An 18,913-nucleotide genomic window follows, 5' to 3' on the forward strand; every position below is an offset into this window, starting at 1 on the left:
GTAGTCGAGGTCGGACGGTTTTAAAAACGAAAGCATTTACGTGCTAAACATTCACACGAGTAATCCAATGAATCAAATGGAAATAAGGTTTTTAACACATGCACGGAATAATATTGCCAAACTAGTTAGTGAATATAGCAAACTTTATTCAATAAGTCAAGTATTTACTCCCGGAAAATGTTTATGTATGATGATATATTGTTAACTTAGCTCACTATGGAAATAACGTCGGACATCTACAAACGCGTCCTGTATCCGATCTCAAAATGTGCCATTTGCACAATGTGTCATGTATGCAGCCCTTGTTTTGCACTCGTGCGCACGTCGCGGCACTTTGCGAGCGTCTACCGGCTCGGGCTGCATAATATACCGTTCGAAACATCTATTTGCCGCCGAACGCCACCTCACTCAAGTCGACCCAAGTCATACCGTCAGTGGCGGCTGGTGGAAAATATTTTTGGTGGGGCTGTTGATATAGTGAGTAAAACATTTTTTTTTTGGGAGAAATTACCCCTTAAATTGGGACTGATACCGTCATATACCGTATACCACGGTATGATGTCAGCAAGGTATGACGGTATGAAAAAAATTATCCCGCCAATGCCTAGATGATACATTTTCAAAGTATCACGATATGTATCGGTTGAGTATCGGTATCGTTCATCGGTATCGTAAAAAAGGCAACGATATGCATCCCTACCCTACACCCTACCCCTCCGTTTGCGCGTTCACGCGGAGGGTCCGCCATATTGAGGGCTGTTCCAAAGCAAGGAGTGTGGAGCGGTGTGGAGGGGGAGTGGGCTATCAAGCCCTCAAACAGCGAGCATGCATCGGTGCTGACTTGAGACCGGTCTCTACCTGACCGGAGTCACGCTTTGTGTGTGTCCGTCAGGAAACACGCTGTGAACAAACAGTTCCAGCAAACATCCACTGATAAACTACGATGTTAACAACCTCATGATAACCTCATGTTTTTAACTTAGGATCATACTTGTGTTTAGTCTAGAAAAAGGTAACTGTGTGCATTTTATTATAAAGTTGTGTATATTTACAGACCGCTGCAAAAACTAAGAAGCTTATAAACATCAGGTTTAAAACTAAAAGAGTTTTACAAAAAAGTAACACAATGAAAGATGTTTGGAGTTTTATTTGAGTTATTCATTTACATTTTTTGTCAAAGAGATGCTGATTTGAAACCGTTGTTACATACAATTACGGCATTTCCTGTTTTTTTTAAAGGGCCGTTGCCGGCCCTTTAAAAAAAATATAGTTTAAGCGCTGACGGCCGACAGAGGGCGACAGCGGCTGCTAATGCAGTTGTGTGGTTCTTATCTGTCAAATAATCACACACGAAGAAGAAAAAAGACCAGCCACACGAAGAGAAGGGATTAGACGCCGCGGCAGACAGGGAGAATGAAAAAACATGGATACAAATCAAAGAAAACGAAAAGAAAAAGGTGGGGCCGAGAAGGCAAGAGAAAATAAGGTGAAGTCACTCGTAGGTGAAGCATAAATGTCCCAAATTGACAGACCTTTTTGGCTGCAGCGCTGCTACAAGCACTATCAGCAGCAGCTTAGAACCATATTGTGCTTAGAACAAGTGCAAGATGATGAAGAGAATGATGAGGGCGCAAGTTCAGATATACAGCCAGCCCCCTGCGTTCATGATGAGGGACAGAGTTGAGCTGCTTGAAGAACCATCTCAACTGGCACACGTGCAGGGCAAGAGGGGGGTGAGAATTATCCCTTGAACTCAGTGGCGTTTTCTCCTGGAGGCCAAGGGAAGCCAGGTTTCCCCTGTTTCTTTGGATTGTAGTTATAATTTTAATAAATAAAAACACTTTGTTTAGTTTCAGTAATTATTTTGCCGGCCCATTTCTCCCCCATTCTCATTGAGTATGTTACAAAGAGTGAAACAGCGCCCCTCTAGATGTTATGGTGAAACAGTAGATTGCACTCTGTTGCGAGAGGAGGCTTGCCGAAATTGGTTTCCCTTGGTGGAAAAAAAATTGAGGGATTGACCAATCAGATGAGGCTCACGTCCTGCCTCACAATCCGATCAAATCGCATCAACTTCAGTTCGTAACTGTCATCACCGCCCTTAAAAAGTAGCAAGCAAATGCAATTATGGAGGGTGGAGATTTGGAGTATTTCATAAAAAAATAATTTTACTAAACTTCCGCTACAGCAGCAACTAAAAATGAAATCTGATGACAGGCCAATGCCCAAACTGGAGCTGTGTACAGAGAGGAAAAAAGGGGCGAATCGGATGTAAAATTTTAAATAATAAACAGCGAATTTCTAACATAAGACATTTCATGTGGCCGGACTGGGTCAGTTTCCAGAGCTGAATTTTAGTCCCAGTCCGCCCCTGGTCGAGGGAGTGGTTTGGGATTGGGCCTAATAGTTAGACCTAACACACTTAGCCAATTTATCTACCTCTGGAACAAGCTAAACTTGTTATACATATATTTATTCTTCACTGTCGGGTAGGGATGGATATCGAGAACCGCTACTAAGTCAATACCGTTAAGCCGCTGGACAAACAGTGCTGCTATCTGTATATGTGTTACGTCTACTTCCTTAGTTCAACTTTAAACCATTCTGGTTGGTTGGGAACCCTCATCTCGTGTGATGTATCCGGTTTGAGACCCCTCTGATTGGCCACTGTAAATGCCACTTGTCATCTCTCTCAACAGCGCTCTTATTATTGTTGTTGGACTCCCGCAGGCATGGCGGACCAAGCGAAGCGATCGAAGGTCTGGGTGCACTTTAAAAAATGTAGTGGCGATTAGGGGTGCAACAACTAATCGACTTAATCGATTACCAAATTAGTTGCCAACTAATTCAGTCGTCGATTTGTTGGTGACGTCATCACGTGTGTTTTACGCGCCGTTAAGCTCCAATGTTATTGGTCTTTATATCGGTACTGGAGACATTTAAAAGATATATGTCGTGTATTATTGCTACAAAAACATTATATTGCAGTCTTAGTGTCGCCAAATTGTTTCTAATATGCAAAAAGGTAAACATATGCGTCTATGATGTATTTTTGATCAGACGAGATCTCCCTCTCTGTGTGCGAGGGGGCGGGGCAGTTTACACACATGCGCCTGCTACATGCAGCAACACACTGCGGAGATGGCGGAGAGAACGCGCTCCGAGGTGTGGTTAAACTTTACCCGTCTCGATGTGGACAATGCTCGTTGCCAAAAGTGCAATAAGAGTTTAGCATGTAAGGGCGGTAACACAAGCAATTTGTCTAAACATTTAGCAAAAGTGCACCACATTCAGACGGAGAAATGCACTGGGTTCGACTGTCTTTCTAGTAGCTCTGTAGCCCCGTCCACGAGTAACGTTTCCACGTCAGGTGTTATGTATGCTAGCAGCAACACCTGGACTTAACTCAATGATACAAACATGGGTTAATGATTAGAGGTAACCGAGTTATTTATTTTGTTCAAGTTTCAGCTATTCTGTTTACAGTTCTGTTATCACACTTAATACGATTTGTTAAAACACTGTTGTTTCTTTTGATGTGAAATATTATTTATTTTATTTAAATAAAAAGCAATGTTAATTTTGTTCAAAATGTGTTTAATTAATTTAATAATATATGTATTTTTGAATCAAGTATTCATCTTTATTGTCTTCATTGTTAGTTTCCACATGCCTAAAACAACCTCAAGCTAAATCTAAAAGTTGATGGCTAAATAAGAGCGTTTGAGAAATTGTGCAAGGCATACAGTAATAGTCCGAATAGTCGATTAATCGTTTCATTAATCGATAGATTAATCGATTATCAAATTAGTCGTTTGTTGCAGCCCTAGTGGCGATAGTGCAAGGTGCAATCTATGTACTCAATCAGTTGCAACACAAGCAACTTAATGAAGCATTTGCAAACAAGACACTCATTGAATCTAAAACGATGCAGCGTATTTGACAGCCTAAACAATGTGGCTGCTAACGATACTGCTAGTGCTAATAGTGCTAGCGGCCTTCAGCCGCGCCGTTTGTAAATGTGACCTGAGCGAAGGCTCGCAGGCAGGTTAGCTGCTGCGCACGGGTAATATGTTTTGTTTACCTGAGTGAAGTTTTGGCACATCGCCACATTTCAGGCACATCGCCTTGTCTTTTTTTTTTTTATTAACACTCACAGTGTATTAATGTGAGCTCCCACACCTATAATAATTTGGTCTTTCATTGAATGCTTTATAAACCAGTTAAACTCACAGATGTCATTGTGAATTGGAAAACTACATTTAAATGTTGTTAAAGGTCAACGTTTCAATGTATGGTTCAGCAATTGTTGGTCGTTTACTAGGAATTTACATATTTTAAGCTCAAATACTTTGTTCAATGGTTAAACCTTCAGACACATTTTGACGTGTTTCAGTTCAGCACATCATTTATTTTGTGATGATTTAAAAGTACAATCCAGAATAATATACATACTCGCCTTTATCTTTTTGCCATCTTACCAATTTCTTCCTATCACAGTTTTGCATGATGTCACTGTAGGACAATGTTTTAAGGATCTCTTGTCGAGCTAGGTTGTCAGTTTGAAATGTCTGGATGAAGATGTAACTGATTTACAAATGTTAAAAAAAAAAAAAATATGCCTCTTTTCATCCTCTGTCCGAGGGAAAACCCCAAAAAGCATGATAGGGCGAGCCAGGCCCCTTTAAGTTATTTTATTTATTTTTGTCTGCTTCTGAGAAGCTAATGTATAAGTTATACAGTTATTTCTGCAAGAAAATTACAATGAAATGACTGTTTAATCTTCACATCTTGTATTCCTGTCTATAATTTTGAGCACCAAATTATTGAAAAAGAATCGAAAAATACCGATAAGCAGTATCGGAATCGATAAAATCCTAACGATACCCATCCCTACTGTCGGGTCAGTCATTACTGGATCAGTGAGAGAGAGAGAGAGAGATCCCGCTCATTTCTCCCGTGTTATTATCCAAAGTTAATGTAAACTTGAATATTGTACTTCATTTGAATGTAATAATTAGGTTGGTTGTTGTTTGTGGAAGCGCCCAGGGGACCTTTTCCCCCTGGGCTAGCCAAGCCTGGGAGAATGCAGGGTAGGAAGCCCTTTCTATACTGTAGAAAAAAACAAAGAACTTCTTGATGTTCCTTTTTGTGATTCTGTTTAACTAAAAACTTCTTGTATTTCCTCCAGGAATAGACACATGGCTGACGCGGCGCGAGGTCCCGCCGTTGGCAGGCCATTGGCATTTGCCAATGAAGAACGGAGGGCGGTTCATTCCTGGACCCGGATCTCTTCAGCGGGGCAGAATGTCCTATTGGATGCTCTGAAGATCCTCAGTCCGATGTCCCGTGACCTCTCAAGCAGTGAGGAGCTGGTAACCTTCCTGCAGGAGCTGGCTGAGGAGGGCCATAAGCCCACAGTGCTTCGTAGCAAGGATGTATACAGCTACCGCTCCAGCACAAATCAACCGCTGACTCAAGACATGCTGAAACCATCCAACCGAAATATGAGACCAACCGCCAAGAGACGAGGAAGAAAGGCTGTGGCCAAGAAGAGCGAGGTGCACCCGTCATGGAACATCTCCGACATCCCCAAGATTCAAGGGGTTCGTCCTCCAGATCTTCGAGTAGACCATCGGGCCATCATCGGTAGCAGGACACCTAGTCGAACTGTAGAAATATCACAAGAGCTGCAGTTGCGACCCTGTCTCAGACTGACCAACATTGAGGGCCTGACTCGCTTTCATACAGCCAGACTCCAGATACACACTTCCTGGGACTCATCATCTGAGGCTCCCTCTGTTGGTTTTTTACAGCAACAGTCCCTTCCAGCGCTTTCAGGAATACCTTTGCAGCCTTCTCAGAATGGTGGTGGGGCGCCCACCAAAGCTGTGGCCTTGTTCAGCCAGAAGAGCCTGTCCTGCCCAATCCGATTGGATGGCGCCCTTATTGGAGATTCTGCACCGGTCTTCTATACAAACGGACGTGCATTCCCAGAGACTCACACAGCGATGACCAGCAATGGCTGGAGGAGCGATGGCCTTCAGCGAAATGGTCGTGGCCCCAAGGAACTAAACCATCCGACCCGTCAGAGAAACGGTTGGAAGAACAAAAACAGTTTGAGATGGAAAGTGATAAAGGTGGATGAATCTCGCTCTGTGGCTGATGCCCGCCGAAAAGCACAGAAGCTCTTACAGGTCAATCTATCTCCTGTGATTCAAATCCAACCACTCAACCATTTGCTAAGAGACTTCAGATACCAGATTAAATGACAATTTACCCCAAATCAACACACATTGTTTCCTTTAACAGATGTTGGTGTTTTACATCATTAGCCTGTACCTGGCTGAGCCTCAGTGTTCATAGCAGACGTCTTACATACGCTTTCATTATCTCTGCTGAGTTTTTGGAGGTAGAGAAGTCGGTCTGACTCTAGTCCTGGTTCCTGACGGGGACACTTTACAAAGCATTTGAAGTTGGGTAAAGATTTGGGATTTGATAACTGGGAAGTTACTGTTGGTCGAATGCTGGTACATATTTACGGTCTACTTTAGTTTACACTAACCTCCTTCAACCAACCATCATTCTGCTTTGAGTTGACCACCTGCGCTCCAATGTTGTCAATTATTTTTGGGATGCAGCATCCACTGTGACTCTTAAGTCAAAAGTTAATTCTGCCCTTTTTAAAAGGGTATTGGGTGCTAAAAGTTGTTTTGAAGAGTATTTATGACTAATTTCATGTAAAGTGCCGTTTGTTGGAAAACCTTTTTTACTTGTAGCGCTCCAAACAGTGCTGTCAATATTCTATTGACTGCCAGGATGAACTGGTGTATGAGGAGAGCGAGACATTTCTTCAGATGAGCAGATGTGCTGGTTGGTTGGTTGTTCACAGCAAAGCAAATAATTTAAAGGAGGGGGAAATAAAGAGAAGTGTTTAGTTTGTCTTCCTTTTTTGTATTGTTGGTGTTTCCACTGGAAATAAGGAGGCTCTGACAACGAGTACAGCAGGGAGTCAAACCTGTGGCCCATACAGAGATACCTGAATGATTTGTTTGAACTTCACTCCTTCACAAAGTGTTCCTTCTTGGTTAAGTATTTTAAACTGTTGGGTGATTTGATGTCTTACAGTAACAACACATGACTATGGAATATGGAAAAGGACTTTGGCCTCATTAAACATTTGAATGACCAAATGTATCTTCAAATCTTAATCAAAATATTGAATGTTTAAGAATTCTTTAATTACATAATTGTTCTCCTTATTCGGCTGGATCTCTCAATTATTTTTTAAAAACGAGTACAAATTATTTATTTACAAATATTTTTCTCTCAAAATTCCATGGTATGACCAAGCCCCCTTCCATATTTCTTATTGCATTATCTGAATACATTTCTGTACTTTTAAGGCAACTCAATTTGGAGCCTAGATGTAAGACATTTGTTTGGCCAAATAAAAAACTTGTGTGGTGTTATTCGTTAACTTGAGCTACACTTTTGTTTCCTGAGCATTTAAATTTGAAACTGCAGCATCAGAGAAGTGTAATCTCCCATCATAACTCATCCCTGTGTGAGTCGGTGGTGAGAACACCCACACTGGTTTTCTCTACAGGTGCTAACTTCGAAACATTGGTGCTGAGTTAAATGACAGGCACAAGAATGTCATCATGTTTTTGTAGTTAAAATTGGAGCAATTGGGAGCACTGACTTCCTGTGAGGTATTCATTATGGGGCTGATGGTGCTGCTGCCTTCTGCAGGTTGGGACAAGCATGCCAAACCATTAACTTTTATGTCAACATTTGTGAAAAACTCCTGTGAAGTCCCCTAAAAATATGTCTTAGCAATGTTGTAATTCTTAGTCCACTTACTAGCTTTGTCTCTGACATTTTGCTGATATCAAGACCATTTAATCTGAATGAAAGCCCTGGAAAAAGCCAGTAAGGACACATGGATTTAGGATTTGTAATGTCAGTTTTTGTTTCTTTCCAAAAAGAGAAGATACATTATAAAAAATATATGTATTTGCTTAAACCACCAAATCTTCAAGTACATGTACCAGGTCAGTTAATTTGGACTGTTGCAAAAAAAAAAAAAATCAGATTTGAATAGGAAATCTTAGCTTGCTGGTGTGAAGTTCATGCATTATTCACAAATTGGCAATCTGCCCTTCTGTTTAGCTGTTCTGGTAAATATTACGTTCTGGAAGAGTCACTCGTTTCCCCCCACAGATCTATCTGTACGAGTCATGTTCATTCCCACTGACAATTCCCTTCTTTCTGTTAGTCTTGTTTGTGCAACACTTAATATTGTATTTCCTACATGCTCTTTGAAAACTGTTTTTATTCAATAAAATCGATCTGAAAAGAAACATTGTTGTCTTTTCCCCCCCATCTACAACATTGTTCATAACTGGCCTATCCTTCAGTTTCAAATGTATTTAATTTAATAAATGTAATTCAGTCAGACAACTCACGTGTTTCTTTGACATGTTTATTAGAAGCAGCATATAGTTTGAGTTTGGCATCTAGGCTCGGGCCTCATCACTCCACAGATGTACACAGAACATTGAGTGATGATTAGATAACTATCCCCCGAGCCTACAGGTGGATGCTGGGGCGGTGGCGGAGCAGGCGAGCAGCAGCAGCATGAACACAGCATCAGGAACATGAATGCAGCAAAAGCAAGTGAACACAGCAGTGGCAGCAGCAGCATAGCGAGGCAGGAAGACCTGGCAGCTTAAATAGAGCGGCAAGTTAAGGAGAATGTGTTTGGTTGGTTGTAAGAGGGACGATGTGCGTCACGTGTTAATGTATCATTGGTGCTCGAGTTGACTGCCTGAACTAGCTCGCAGGCTTCACCCCATTTCTTTTTTCTTAAAAGTTTAGCCAAGTTATCTGCAATAGTTCCTTGCTAACCCTAATCTTGAGGAAACATAATAAATGTGTCTTTTGTAGCACAACTTTTTTTATTATGTGTTTACTAAAACAATGTAATAGACATAATTTGAGTTCTTTAAATAGCTTACCAGCCTTTGACAAATTGACTCTCAATGCATATCCGATATAAATACAACATTGGACAAACCTATTTTGATTGGATCTTAGGGCTTTATTAAGATTAACTTTGTTAAAATGCAATACATTTTTCATTGAAAAAGCTCAATTCATTTATATAGCTTCCATGTAATGTGAATCAATAGCTTCAACTTAATGCATCATATGGCTTTCATATCAGTGTTGTTGAAAAGTCTCATCTCTCCAATAGCATATTTTTTTGACTCAAGGATTTCAAATCAATGCATTATTGCAATACTACAAGGCGGACAAGTCTCTTTTATTGGGTTTTAGTGTTTTTTTTCGTATTTCATATTATTCCTTGAAATGAGGCAGATTGTTCTGTAAACAGGACGATATAGGACACATTATTAAATCTTAGTTCACCTTCTACTTTATATGAAGATTTGAAACTTTTTATTAAAGTCTAGATTTCTTTTAATATCTTCCATTTAATATGACCCATTGACTCCAAGTCAATGCAGCATTGTATTACTACATTGGAGTAAGACACACCAACTTTTTTATATGAATATAGTTTATTAAAAAGCTATTTATAGCTTCCATGTCATGTGACCAAGTCTTAATGCGGAGTCACGACTCCTCATTCATTTAGTAATGTATTACAACACCGGACAGGACGTACACTCTTCTTTTTGTTGGATTGTTTGACCATGTAAACAATATTCATTTTAAATAGTAAGTGGACTGAAATAAAAGCTGCTATGGTGTCAGAGCCGTGCTCCGGGCTCAGCCTGCTGGCATCATCTGTCTGCTGTGGGAGGTGGAGCAGGTGGAGAACCAGATATCAAAGCCAAAGAGGAAATAAGTGACATTCAGTGTGGATGGGGAGCAGCTCCTGGTTGAGCCAATCAGGATGCTCAGCTGGCGGATTTCAGCCTTTGATTCAGGGTTGTTAGTTCATTTTAATGAGACAGAGACACATTAAGAAGAAATGTCAAAAAGTCCATGATGTCATGTACATTTTCCACAACAAAGACAAATAAACAGCTGTGAAAAATCTTTCAAAAGTGTGTACAAGCATCAAAATATCCATGTTCACCTCTCTCCCTCGCCCATTGACCACTTGAATTTTCAAAATGGCAACCGTTTTTCAAGAGGGCTGTCATTTCAAGCTGAATAAACTTTATTTGACCACATCATGGACATTTTGGCAAAACCACACACACACATTGGCATCACAATGGACAACAGTGAACACTATTACGGGCACTATAGAGCACGCGAGCACAAACACACACACTACAAAGATGTAAAATATTACTTTACCAACAATGTGGAATTTATTGGCTACATATTACACAGATTATGCACGGCTGCAGCAGCAATAACCATAAAATAATAATTCAAATACCACAAACATGATATTGACCAGTATACAGATTATGCCAACACACTCTCACTCCCTAAACGTCCAGGAGCGACGCTTGGTCAGGGACCCCGTGGCGTGCAGGTGGGACGCGCCGAGGCTCCTTCAGCTTCATAAACGGACGCAAAGAGCTCTCAACTGATTGCAATGTATTCCCATCGGCGGCGGTATTTGACGCTTAGGGAAGCACCGCACCCGTTTATGTAGGCAGCTCTTAAAGGCAATGTGAGCGTCCATTCCAATTGGATAACGGAGTATTGTACGCCCGGAAGTAAGTATTCTCCTTACTGTCGATTGATTTGACAGTGATATCTCCACTACTCATCAACTAAAAACCACCAGATTACCTTTGTTAATTAAACGACATTGATAGGTTTAAATTGTGTACAATGCTTTTGTGTCTTTCCCCTTCAATTCTGAGAAACAACTTTTCTCTGAAATGTGGAGCGCCAAAGAGACTACACTACCCACAATCCCCAGCTATTGTTGTGACGACGCCTGTCCGTTTTGCGAGAAACCCCGTGATTAATCTTCAAGCTCTGGGGTTGGATGTAGGAGTGGCAGTGCGCCAAGGTTACGCCGAGCGTCAAGCTCTTTGAAATGGAACGAAACCACCGCAGACTATTCAAAACTGGACTCGAACGCCCCTCGAGAACTACACATGCTGGCTATTGTGTTCAGCAACATGTTCTCTAGCACGTATCTACTGGGAATTGTAGTTTTAAAAGACGTTTTCCCCAAAATTAGAAGTTGCCAGTATTAAACTGTGTACAGCCCTGGAGGTTTATGCGATAGGAAACAAATTGGTGTCTACAAATTTAAAACATGTAATTACTAAATGGGTGAAAATCGCTTGTATCCATAATGGGCAGCATTGTACCCACATGACAGCTCATTGTTACTTTGTAATTCTACTCCACTACAATTCAGAGGATAACCTGGTAACCTCCACTACATTTATTTTAGTTACTTTGCAGATTCTGATTAATGGTGTGAATAATAAACAACCCTTAAATCAGACTTTAGTTAAACCTGAGTAAAATTCAAGGACAGGTGATTGTCAAGTGCCAACAATCAGGAGAGATATTTGATTGTTGGTGCTTGAGAAGACTAAACATTTATCTGCAGATCTCTATAAAGTATATTCATTACTCGTTATTCTCTAATAATAGTTCATTAAAAACTGTATATAATTGCTATTTTGCACATCCCTTTCAAGATTTCCTAAGGTTCATTGACATAATCATATACACAACTACGTTGTAGTTATGTATATGAATGAAACACTTGGGTCACAGTTTCCTCAACTATGCATTACAAGACATCTATCAATATGTGTGTGTACCTCCACCATTAAACTGTCAAATTCTGCACATTTCTTATACTATCTACATACATAAGAGTATAATTAATGTGTATAATATCAGTTAAAATAAGTGCTTCAACACAGTTAACATTGCAGGAAGGCAATATATTAGACGTTAAGTTGTCAGGCTTAATATTTATCTGTAGATAGATACCTGCAAAGCTTTTTTCTTATTTGAAAGAAGATCTTAACCTAAAGTATTATTTAATGTGTTAATAAAGGTTAATTAGATTGTCTGTTTTGCACCTCCTCCTATCAATATCTTTGTACGTCGTGCACTAAACTGTTTTATTGTAGAGATCACTTACAGTATCTTCTTGATTTTTTATATTCTATATTTCTATCATTGACATTCTACTTTCCCCCTATGGAAGTATGGAGTATGTACTCTTAATCTTTTTTTCATCAAATAACATTATTCAACAAAAATAACATTATTCAACAAAAATAATTAAATAACGTGCTTTAACCACTAGACGATGCACACAAGGTACACACAGCATACTAATAATGACTTTGTATTATTAGTGTAGGACACTTATATATGTATAACATCTTAAGATGTGTAGTTTACTAGTTTTATTCATGTTTTTACATAATTGTACAGAATATTGCCATACTATTTCTCATGTTTTACTTCTACACATTAATATCTGATTTGTAAAACATCACAGGCAGAAAGCTATATCCGTAATTTAATGGTAAACTATTGAAATTGTGATTCCATAGATGTGTCTCCCATCACCCAAATCCCCTGACTATTCTCTCAACTCTGTATTTACATTCTTATATTCAAAGAAAATCAGTAATATCTTTAAAAACGTTCATCCAATCAGTGAGCTGAGGATCTTTTATACGTCTGTTTCCGGTATTGTTCCTGTAATGAGAGTTCACATTTATTCTACATTGAAGGGGTGGAATTGACTACACATCTTCAGGAACATAATTTGCTTCAGATATAACTCATAGCAAATAAAGTATAAAAATACAAGTATTCAAAAGATAAAACACTGGCATGTAATTTACGTTAGTGTGAGGAAGCGTACACACTCCCTCACTAACATGTTGGTCTTAACTATTTGTTTGTTAAGAAAGGTAGTACATGTTTTTTCAGAGTTGTCTTTATTTCAGTTAAAGTTATAAAAACAGTTTACATAGACAAACTAATAAAATGCATCTAAATTAATTTGTCAGTCTGTAAAATACACAAGCACCAAGTAATCACCATTTCCTTTGTTCAGACCTGGAGACCATCTTGTCCCAGTGCTCGAAGGGGGAGCACGCCTCCAAAGTACTCCTTATATGTGCCGTATGAGTAGGCGGAGTCTTGGACGCGATTGGTCAGGAAATTTATGATTTTATGAGTGTCAATTAGGTTAAAAACTATCCGTTTTAAGCAGACCTTGTTGTTTTTGAAGGTATAATCTTTATGTTGATGCTATAATGAATTTACTTAAGCCTTTAGGGTTTTATTAAATGTAGACAACAGTGTTTAATTTTGTATTTAACCCTTCACTCCCCTTTCAGAACCATGACCTGATTGGCCAGGTTGGAGTGGGAAGCCGGGCAGTCTCCTATAAATGTGGTTGGGAAGAGAGGGGAAGGGGCATTTTGTGTTTGTTCCTTGCTGGTGATGAATGCAGCACCAGACATGCAGTTTGTGTTTCTGGGGAATAATGATGAAGGCTAAGAATAAAACGCCTGTTTATTTTTTGCAAGAAAACCCTCTCTCCACGTATCGTTCTTTCACCTGCACCTCACATCGTAACAGTTAGAATAAATAGAATGGTTTTGAATAATAGATGAGAGCAGCGCCATATAGAGAGAAGAGTTGCGACAACGGAGCTCCAAAATGCTTGATCGTCACGTGGTTCAGGGAGACTCAATAGTTCCCCGGAAGTTCGTGGCGGGCCATTTGAATCACGATTTGAATGCATTAATACCAGGATAGAAATGCAATTTTTGGTAATTAGTGGTGAATGAAGGTTTTGATTTGCAATATTTATACAACATATCGATATGTGTATGTAGTTACATCAATGTTTTTTTTGTTTTTTTAAAGTTACATTTGCTAATATTTGAGGATTAAAATAAAATAAGAAATACTTTATTTATACCAATTGGGGAAATGTTTACGCTGCAGCAGCAAAAGACAAGGCATTGTACATTAGACAGTTAAAAGACGATAATTAAACAATCGAAAATGTAAACATCTTAAATAGAAATAAAATAGCATTACAAAAAGTAGAAAAACATACATAGTGTGAACAGCTATCTTACCTGTTAACATATACATGTTAGGCTAACATTGCCTTGTTTAAAGAGCCGGTTGTTTATTGCTTTGAATTCTTTAAAACAAATATTATCTTCTTAAACCTGTATGGTAGTCAGGAGCATCACATCCTAATGTGTATTGATATATTTAGAGGGAGGGGATGGGAAGGAATCCTTCAAAATTCAGGTTAGATACATTTTTTACCATTTCTTTAATTCATGGTGGTTTCAGTAATGCCCTGGTAATTGAGGACACAAGTAATCTAAAGTACTAATGTAATCTTTATGACTTTCAGAAAGGACAGGAGACCCACAGGTGCCTATCAATGATTGTCAACTGAGTTAAAGCACTAGCAGCAGCATGATGTTGATGTTAAATGTGTTGTTTTAGGAACATCCATTGTAAATAAATGGAATTCAATAAATATTGAATAGCATATCAGGCAGTTTGTCTGTGCCTTTTCCTCTGTGTTGTCCTGGCATATCGTCTCCCCCATGGTTTGCTGTGCTGCCTGGGGATGCTCCAAGCGCTCAGAGAAAGAAGTACACGTGTAAAGTTTCCCCACTGACACAGAGAGGAGGAAAGAATAGCTGGCTCAAGTCAACAGGAGCAATTTAACTATCACAAAAGACAACAACAGCAACAACATATGTGAGGTAATCATATTTTTCACAAAACGAAGACCACACCATTTGGAAGCTTAACGTCAGTTTAATCAAAAATAAGGAACAGGGAGAGGCTTGCAAAACTCTGGGAGTTGAGACTCAGGCTCAGGGTGAGGGTCTCATTGCAGGTCTTCAGGCTCCATTGAATCCCCCTGGGGTTCTTGTGCTGAGAGAGGGAGACAGGAGAAAGGGTTAAATACATCTAGCAACCTATAGGATGGGAAATTGCTGACTCTCACTTAAGTCCCTCTCCCTTTGCCATCAATCCAAAATCAGCTGAGCTGCAACATAATACAGACAGGTAATAATCAACAGAAACACAAGGACATTATATGGCTCTGCTAAAAACACTCACCCATAAGTTACGTTTTTGTTTACTGTTTGGAAGTCTCAAATATGCACTCTAAATCCATATCAATAGCGATGTATCACACAAATAGCTCTCTTCCTTATTATTGTGTAACGTGAACTATATTATACTAGCTTGAACTCTAAAATGGATATCCTCATTTCACCATCACCACCCACTACAATCACACGCCCCAATGTTATATTTAACTAATATTTAACTCCCTCCACCCCGGATAAAAGCACGTTAAGAAGCCCCTTTTCTCTAATTCCACAACGTTGGGTTGAAATAACATTAGGAGAACGGATTAATAGGCTGTTCGTGGTTAACGTGTGTTGCTAACTTTATCCGTAATCCTAGCCTAATCTGTCTGTAAACGTTCCCTAAATATATTGATTTAGGGATAATCCACTAACATCCTTTAATACACATGTTAATTTGACTCAGATGTGATGATAATATCCGCAATATAAATCTTTAAACGTCTTCTTACTACGGAGCCCTGGAGGGTTAATTGAGAGAAAAATAAATAAAACGTGGCCACGTTATCACTTTCTCGTTCGCACAAGTTAATAAAGCGTGCGCACGAGTTAATAAAGCGTGCGCACGAGTTAATAAAGCTTGGCCTCGTTTTATTTAAATTGAGGGATTCCTGTCCGTGACTCACAGTATCTGCTGCCCACAGCTGTTTTATAGAAGGAAAACCTCCATCACTTTATGAAATCTCTGCGGCACCAGTGACCTGTACTACGAAGCAGCATTTGCTATTTACACTATTCATTCATGAAGTATGACGCTGCGCTGTCAGCACGCGTCTCCATGTTTGTGATTGGTCAAATGTTGCTAACCCCGTCCCTTTCACGTGAACGCGCTCTCAGCCGGTCAGAGAAACCCTGGTTGATTTACTGAGTTGATAACCAGCTTCGTAGGACCGCTTATCGACATCGCGTTTGTTAGGGTTAGTTAAGCCGGGTCAATTGAATATATCCAGGGTCTGTTGAACTGGCTCCGTCGTACATGGCACTGGAGGCAGTAACGTGTAACTCAGCAGAATCTAAGAAGAGCAGCACCAGCTGCAAAGAGCTGTGCCTTTTACTGTTTACTTCACTGCGTTTCCCTTCATTAGAACAGCTGAATAGAGATCGAGGCTGCTACGTCTAACCACACACACCTCTACACACATCGAACTACCAGAGTATTCCCCCTCGTTTTATGAAGGAGATGTCCTGTCACCGGGGCGCATGATCTGTGTGTGTGTGTGTGTGTGTGTGTGTGTATGTGTGTGTGTGTGTGTGTGCGTGCGTGTGTATGTGTGTGTATGTGTGTGTGCGTGCGTGCGTGCGTGCGTGCGTGCGTGCGTGTGTGTGTGTGTGTGTGTGTGTGTGTGTGGGTGCTCAGCTCCGCTCTGTGTGCGTGTTCGGTGTGTTTGTGTGTGTCCGCCACCACCGGCATTTGTTTTCAAATTACCACGAACAGTCATTTACACAAATCTGGTTCTCCATAGTTATGTGTATTCCCAAGTGAAATAAATTCGTTTAATCTTAATCTCGATGTGATAGTCCTGCCGGAGTGCACCGGAATGAACGATACTATCATAAACAAATGCCGCCCCCCCTCACACACACACACACGCGCACACACAAAACGAGGCCACGCTTTATTAACTTGTGCGCACGCTTTAGTAACTCGTGCGCACACTTTATTAACTCATGCGCACGAGTTACTAAAGCGTGCGCACGAGAAGGTATCTCGTGCGAACGACAAAGTAAAACGTGGCCACGTTTTATTTATTTTTCTCTCTATGAACCCTCCAGGGCTCTGTTATCTTACCTTTAAAAGTTCAACACGAACGGTCTATTATGCTGCAACTCTACTGCGCTGCTAGCCGCAGATACCCCCGCAAATCAGCGGCAAGCTAACTTCCGGGGAACTATTGAGAGCTCCAAGATCCGCCATTGCTGTAAAAAAACTGGTCCATTGGAGTGAACGGAGATGTCGTAACTCTTTTATCTATATGGCACTGGATGAGAGTAAAATCTACGCCACGTTGCAGCCCCGCCCACTTTTGGGGAAACCAACGCTGTCATTTGAATGGCGATCAAGCCTGAAGCCACAGAGATCTTAGGCTTGTTTGCGACGAGTTGCGGCTCGCCTCGAAAGTAGACGAGAATAGCCGATCGCAGCTGGGGGAGGTCTCAAAAAGCTCGCCTGAAGTCGGACAGCTCGGGTTGCGTTCCGATAATCCAAAAATCAGCTCCTAAATTTGAACCCTATCTCATATTCCTTGACCTCTGAGTGAAACGTCACGGGGTTAAGGGATAGTGGATAGGAGAATTCAAAAGGACTTAGGAGAAGAGACTGCGGTACTTTAGAGAATCCGAATGCACTTTCACTATCCGACGTGTTTATGATGCGCCAGCGGACGTCATTGTGTGCGTCTGCTGCTGTGGTGAAACTATGGAAACTACAGTGTTCTATACAACGAACTACATAGATGTTTAATAAGAACGAGGGACTACTGTAAACTCGAGACTGCACCGTGCTCTGATGCTGTTGTTTTATGCTTTATGAACGTGGACAACAGAGAAACATATTCTTCATGATATATATATATTGTGAGTTTGGAATAAATATGCACTTTATGAAAATTATTAGTTGTTAGTAGTTAGTAGTTAGTTAGTAAAAAACAGTAAGGTTAATACTGGATGTTTGTTACACATGGATATGTTTTCTGTAATACTTGTAACATAATTATTCTCCAGTTTATGCATTTGAGTGACTTGCAGTTAATGCTCGACATGACAGTTTAAAGGGCTACTACGCTACTTTCAAGTTTTTAGAAGAGTAGCATTTAATATTGTGGAAAAATGTTTTTAAGGCAAAGTTCAAGAAGTCAGAAGATTGATCTTTGTAATCTTATCCATTCATCCTATGCAGTTCACCTGTTAATAAATATTTTTAAATGATTTGGCTTTGTTAATAAATTATTTCCCTTATATCTTTTACTATCTTATATATAGAGGTTCGAAAAGGGTAAAATTGCCAATTTAGAAATACAGAACGATGTAGGTTAGAGTTATCCTAAAAATAAGCTCATATTTGAATTCCCCATAAAAAAACAAATCATTCAGTAAAAACAAGGCCCCACTGATCATCTATTCTCTGAGACGATTCCAGGGATGCCTGACTTGAGTTTCTAGCACCAGGGAAAGTGGTGAAAATTCAGGAAACTCCCCTGAGTATTTTATTAAATATCTGAACTTTGGAGAGGAGTTGGGACACACACGACACATCAAATCACATCTACAGATCAAATACCCCAATTTGTTTTCTGTGAAACGGAAAAGGATTTTAAATTGTTTTTGTTACTTTCATTGCAGTGTCTTAAATGTAATTTAGGTTAACTTCCTGTTTGAAGTTGTTGCTATGGAAACAACATGATGGAGAAAAAAGTAATATCTTCTACATATAATAACAGACAAAGTAAAGAATGAAGTGTAGGCTATGCCTGTTTGAAGTTGTTGCTATGGAAACGAGATGACGGAGAAAAAAGTAATATCTTCTACATATAATAACGGAAAAAGTAAAGAATTAAGTGTAGGCTATGTTTAAATGTTCGGAATTTGACCGTGTATGATGGCCCTCTTGAGTTGCCGTACAATATGACGGATATGATGGATGACGGATGCGACGGAAATACACCCGAGCAGATACCCGAGCAGATCTGGGGCCCTTCTCACTTCTCTTATTTTTCATTTCCTCGCTCCTCGGTCTCGGTCTCACCGGAAGTTGATTTGTCTGCGTCATCTTAAGTAGC

General features: G+C 40.0%; 1 protein-coding gene across 1 annotated transcript in view; it reads left to right on the top strand.

The window, feature by feature from the left end:
• The window catches only part of ccdc71 (coiled-coil domain containing 71), a 32,592-nt gene extending 24,461 nt beyond the window's left edge, over positions 1–8,131 (top strand). Inside the window, exon 2 of the mRNA XM_079682923.1 lies at positions 5,192–8,131. Within this exon, the coding sequence (XP_079539049.1) occupies positions 5,202–6,272 (1,071 nt within the window). The 5' untranslated portion in view covers positions 5,192–5,201 and the 3' untranslated portion in view covers positions 6,273–8,131. The remainder of the gene's footprint in view (positions 1–5,191) is intronic.
• Positions 8,132–18,913: the final 10,782 nt, after the last annotated feature.

The sequence above is a fragment of the Notothenia rossii genome (genome assembly GCF_949606895.1).
Source record: "Notothenia rossii genome assembly, chromosome: 5".
In the NCBI taxonomy this organism is placed as follows: domain Eukaryota; kingdom Metazoa; phylum Chordata; class Actinopteri; order Perciformes; family Nototheniidae; genus Notothenia; species Notothenia rossii.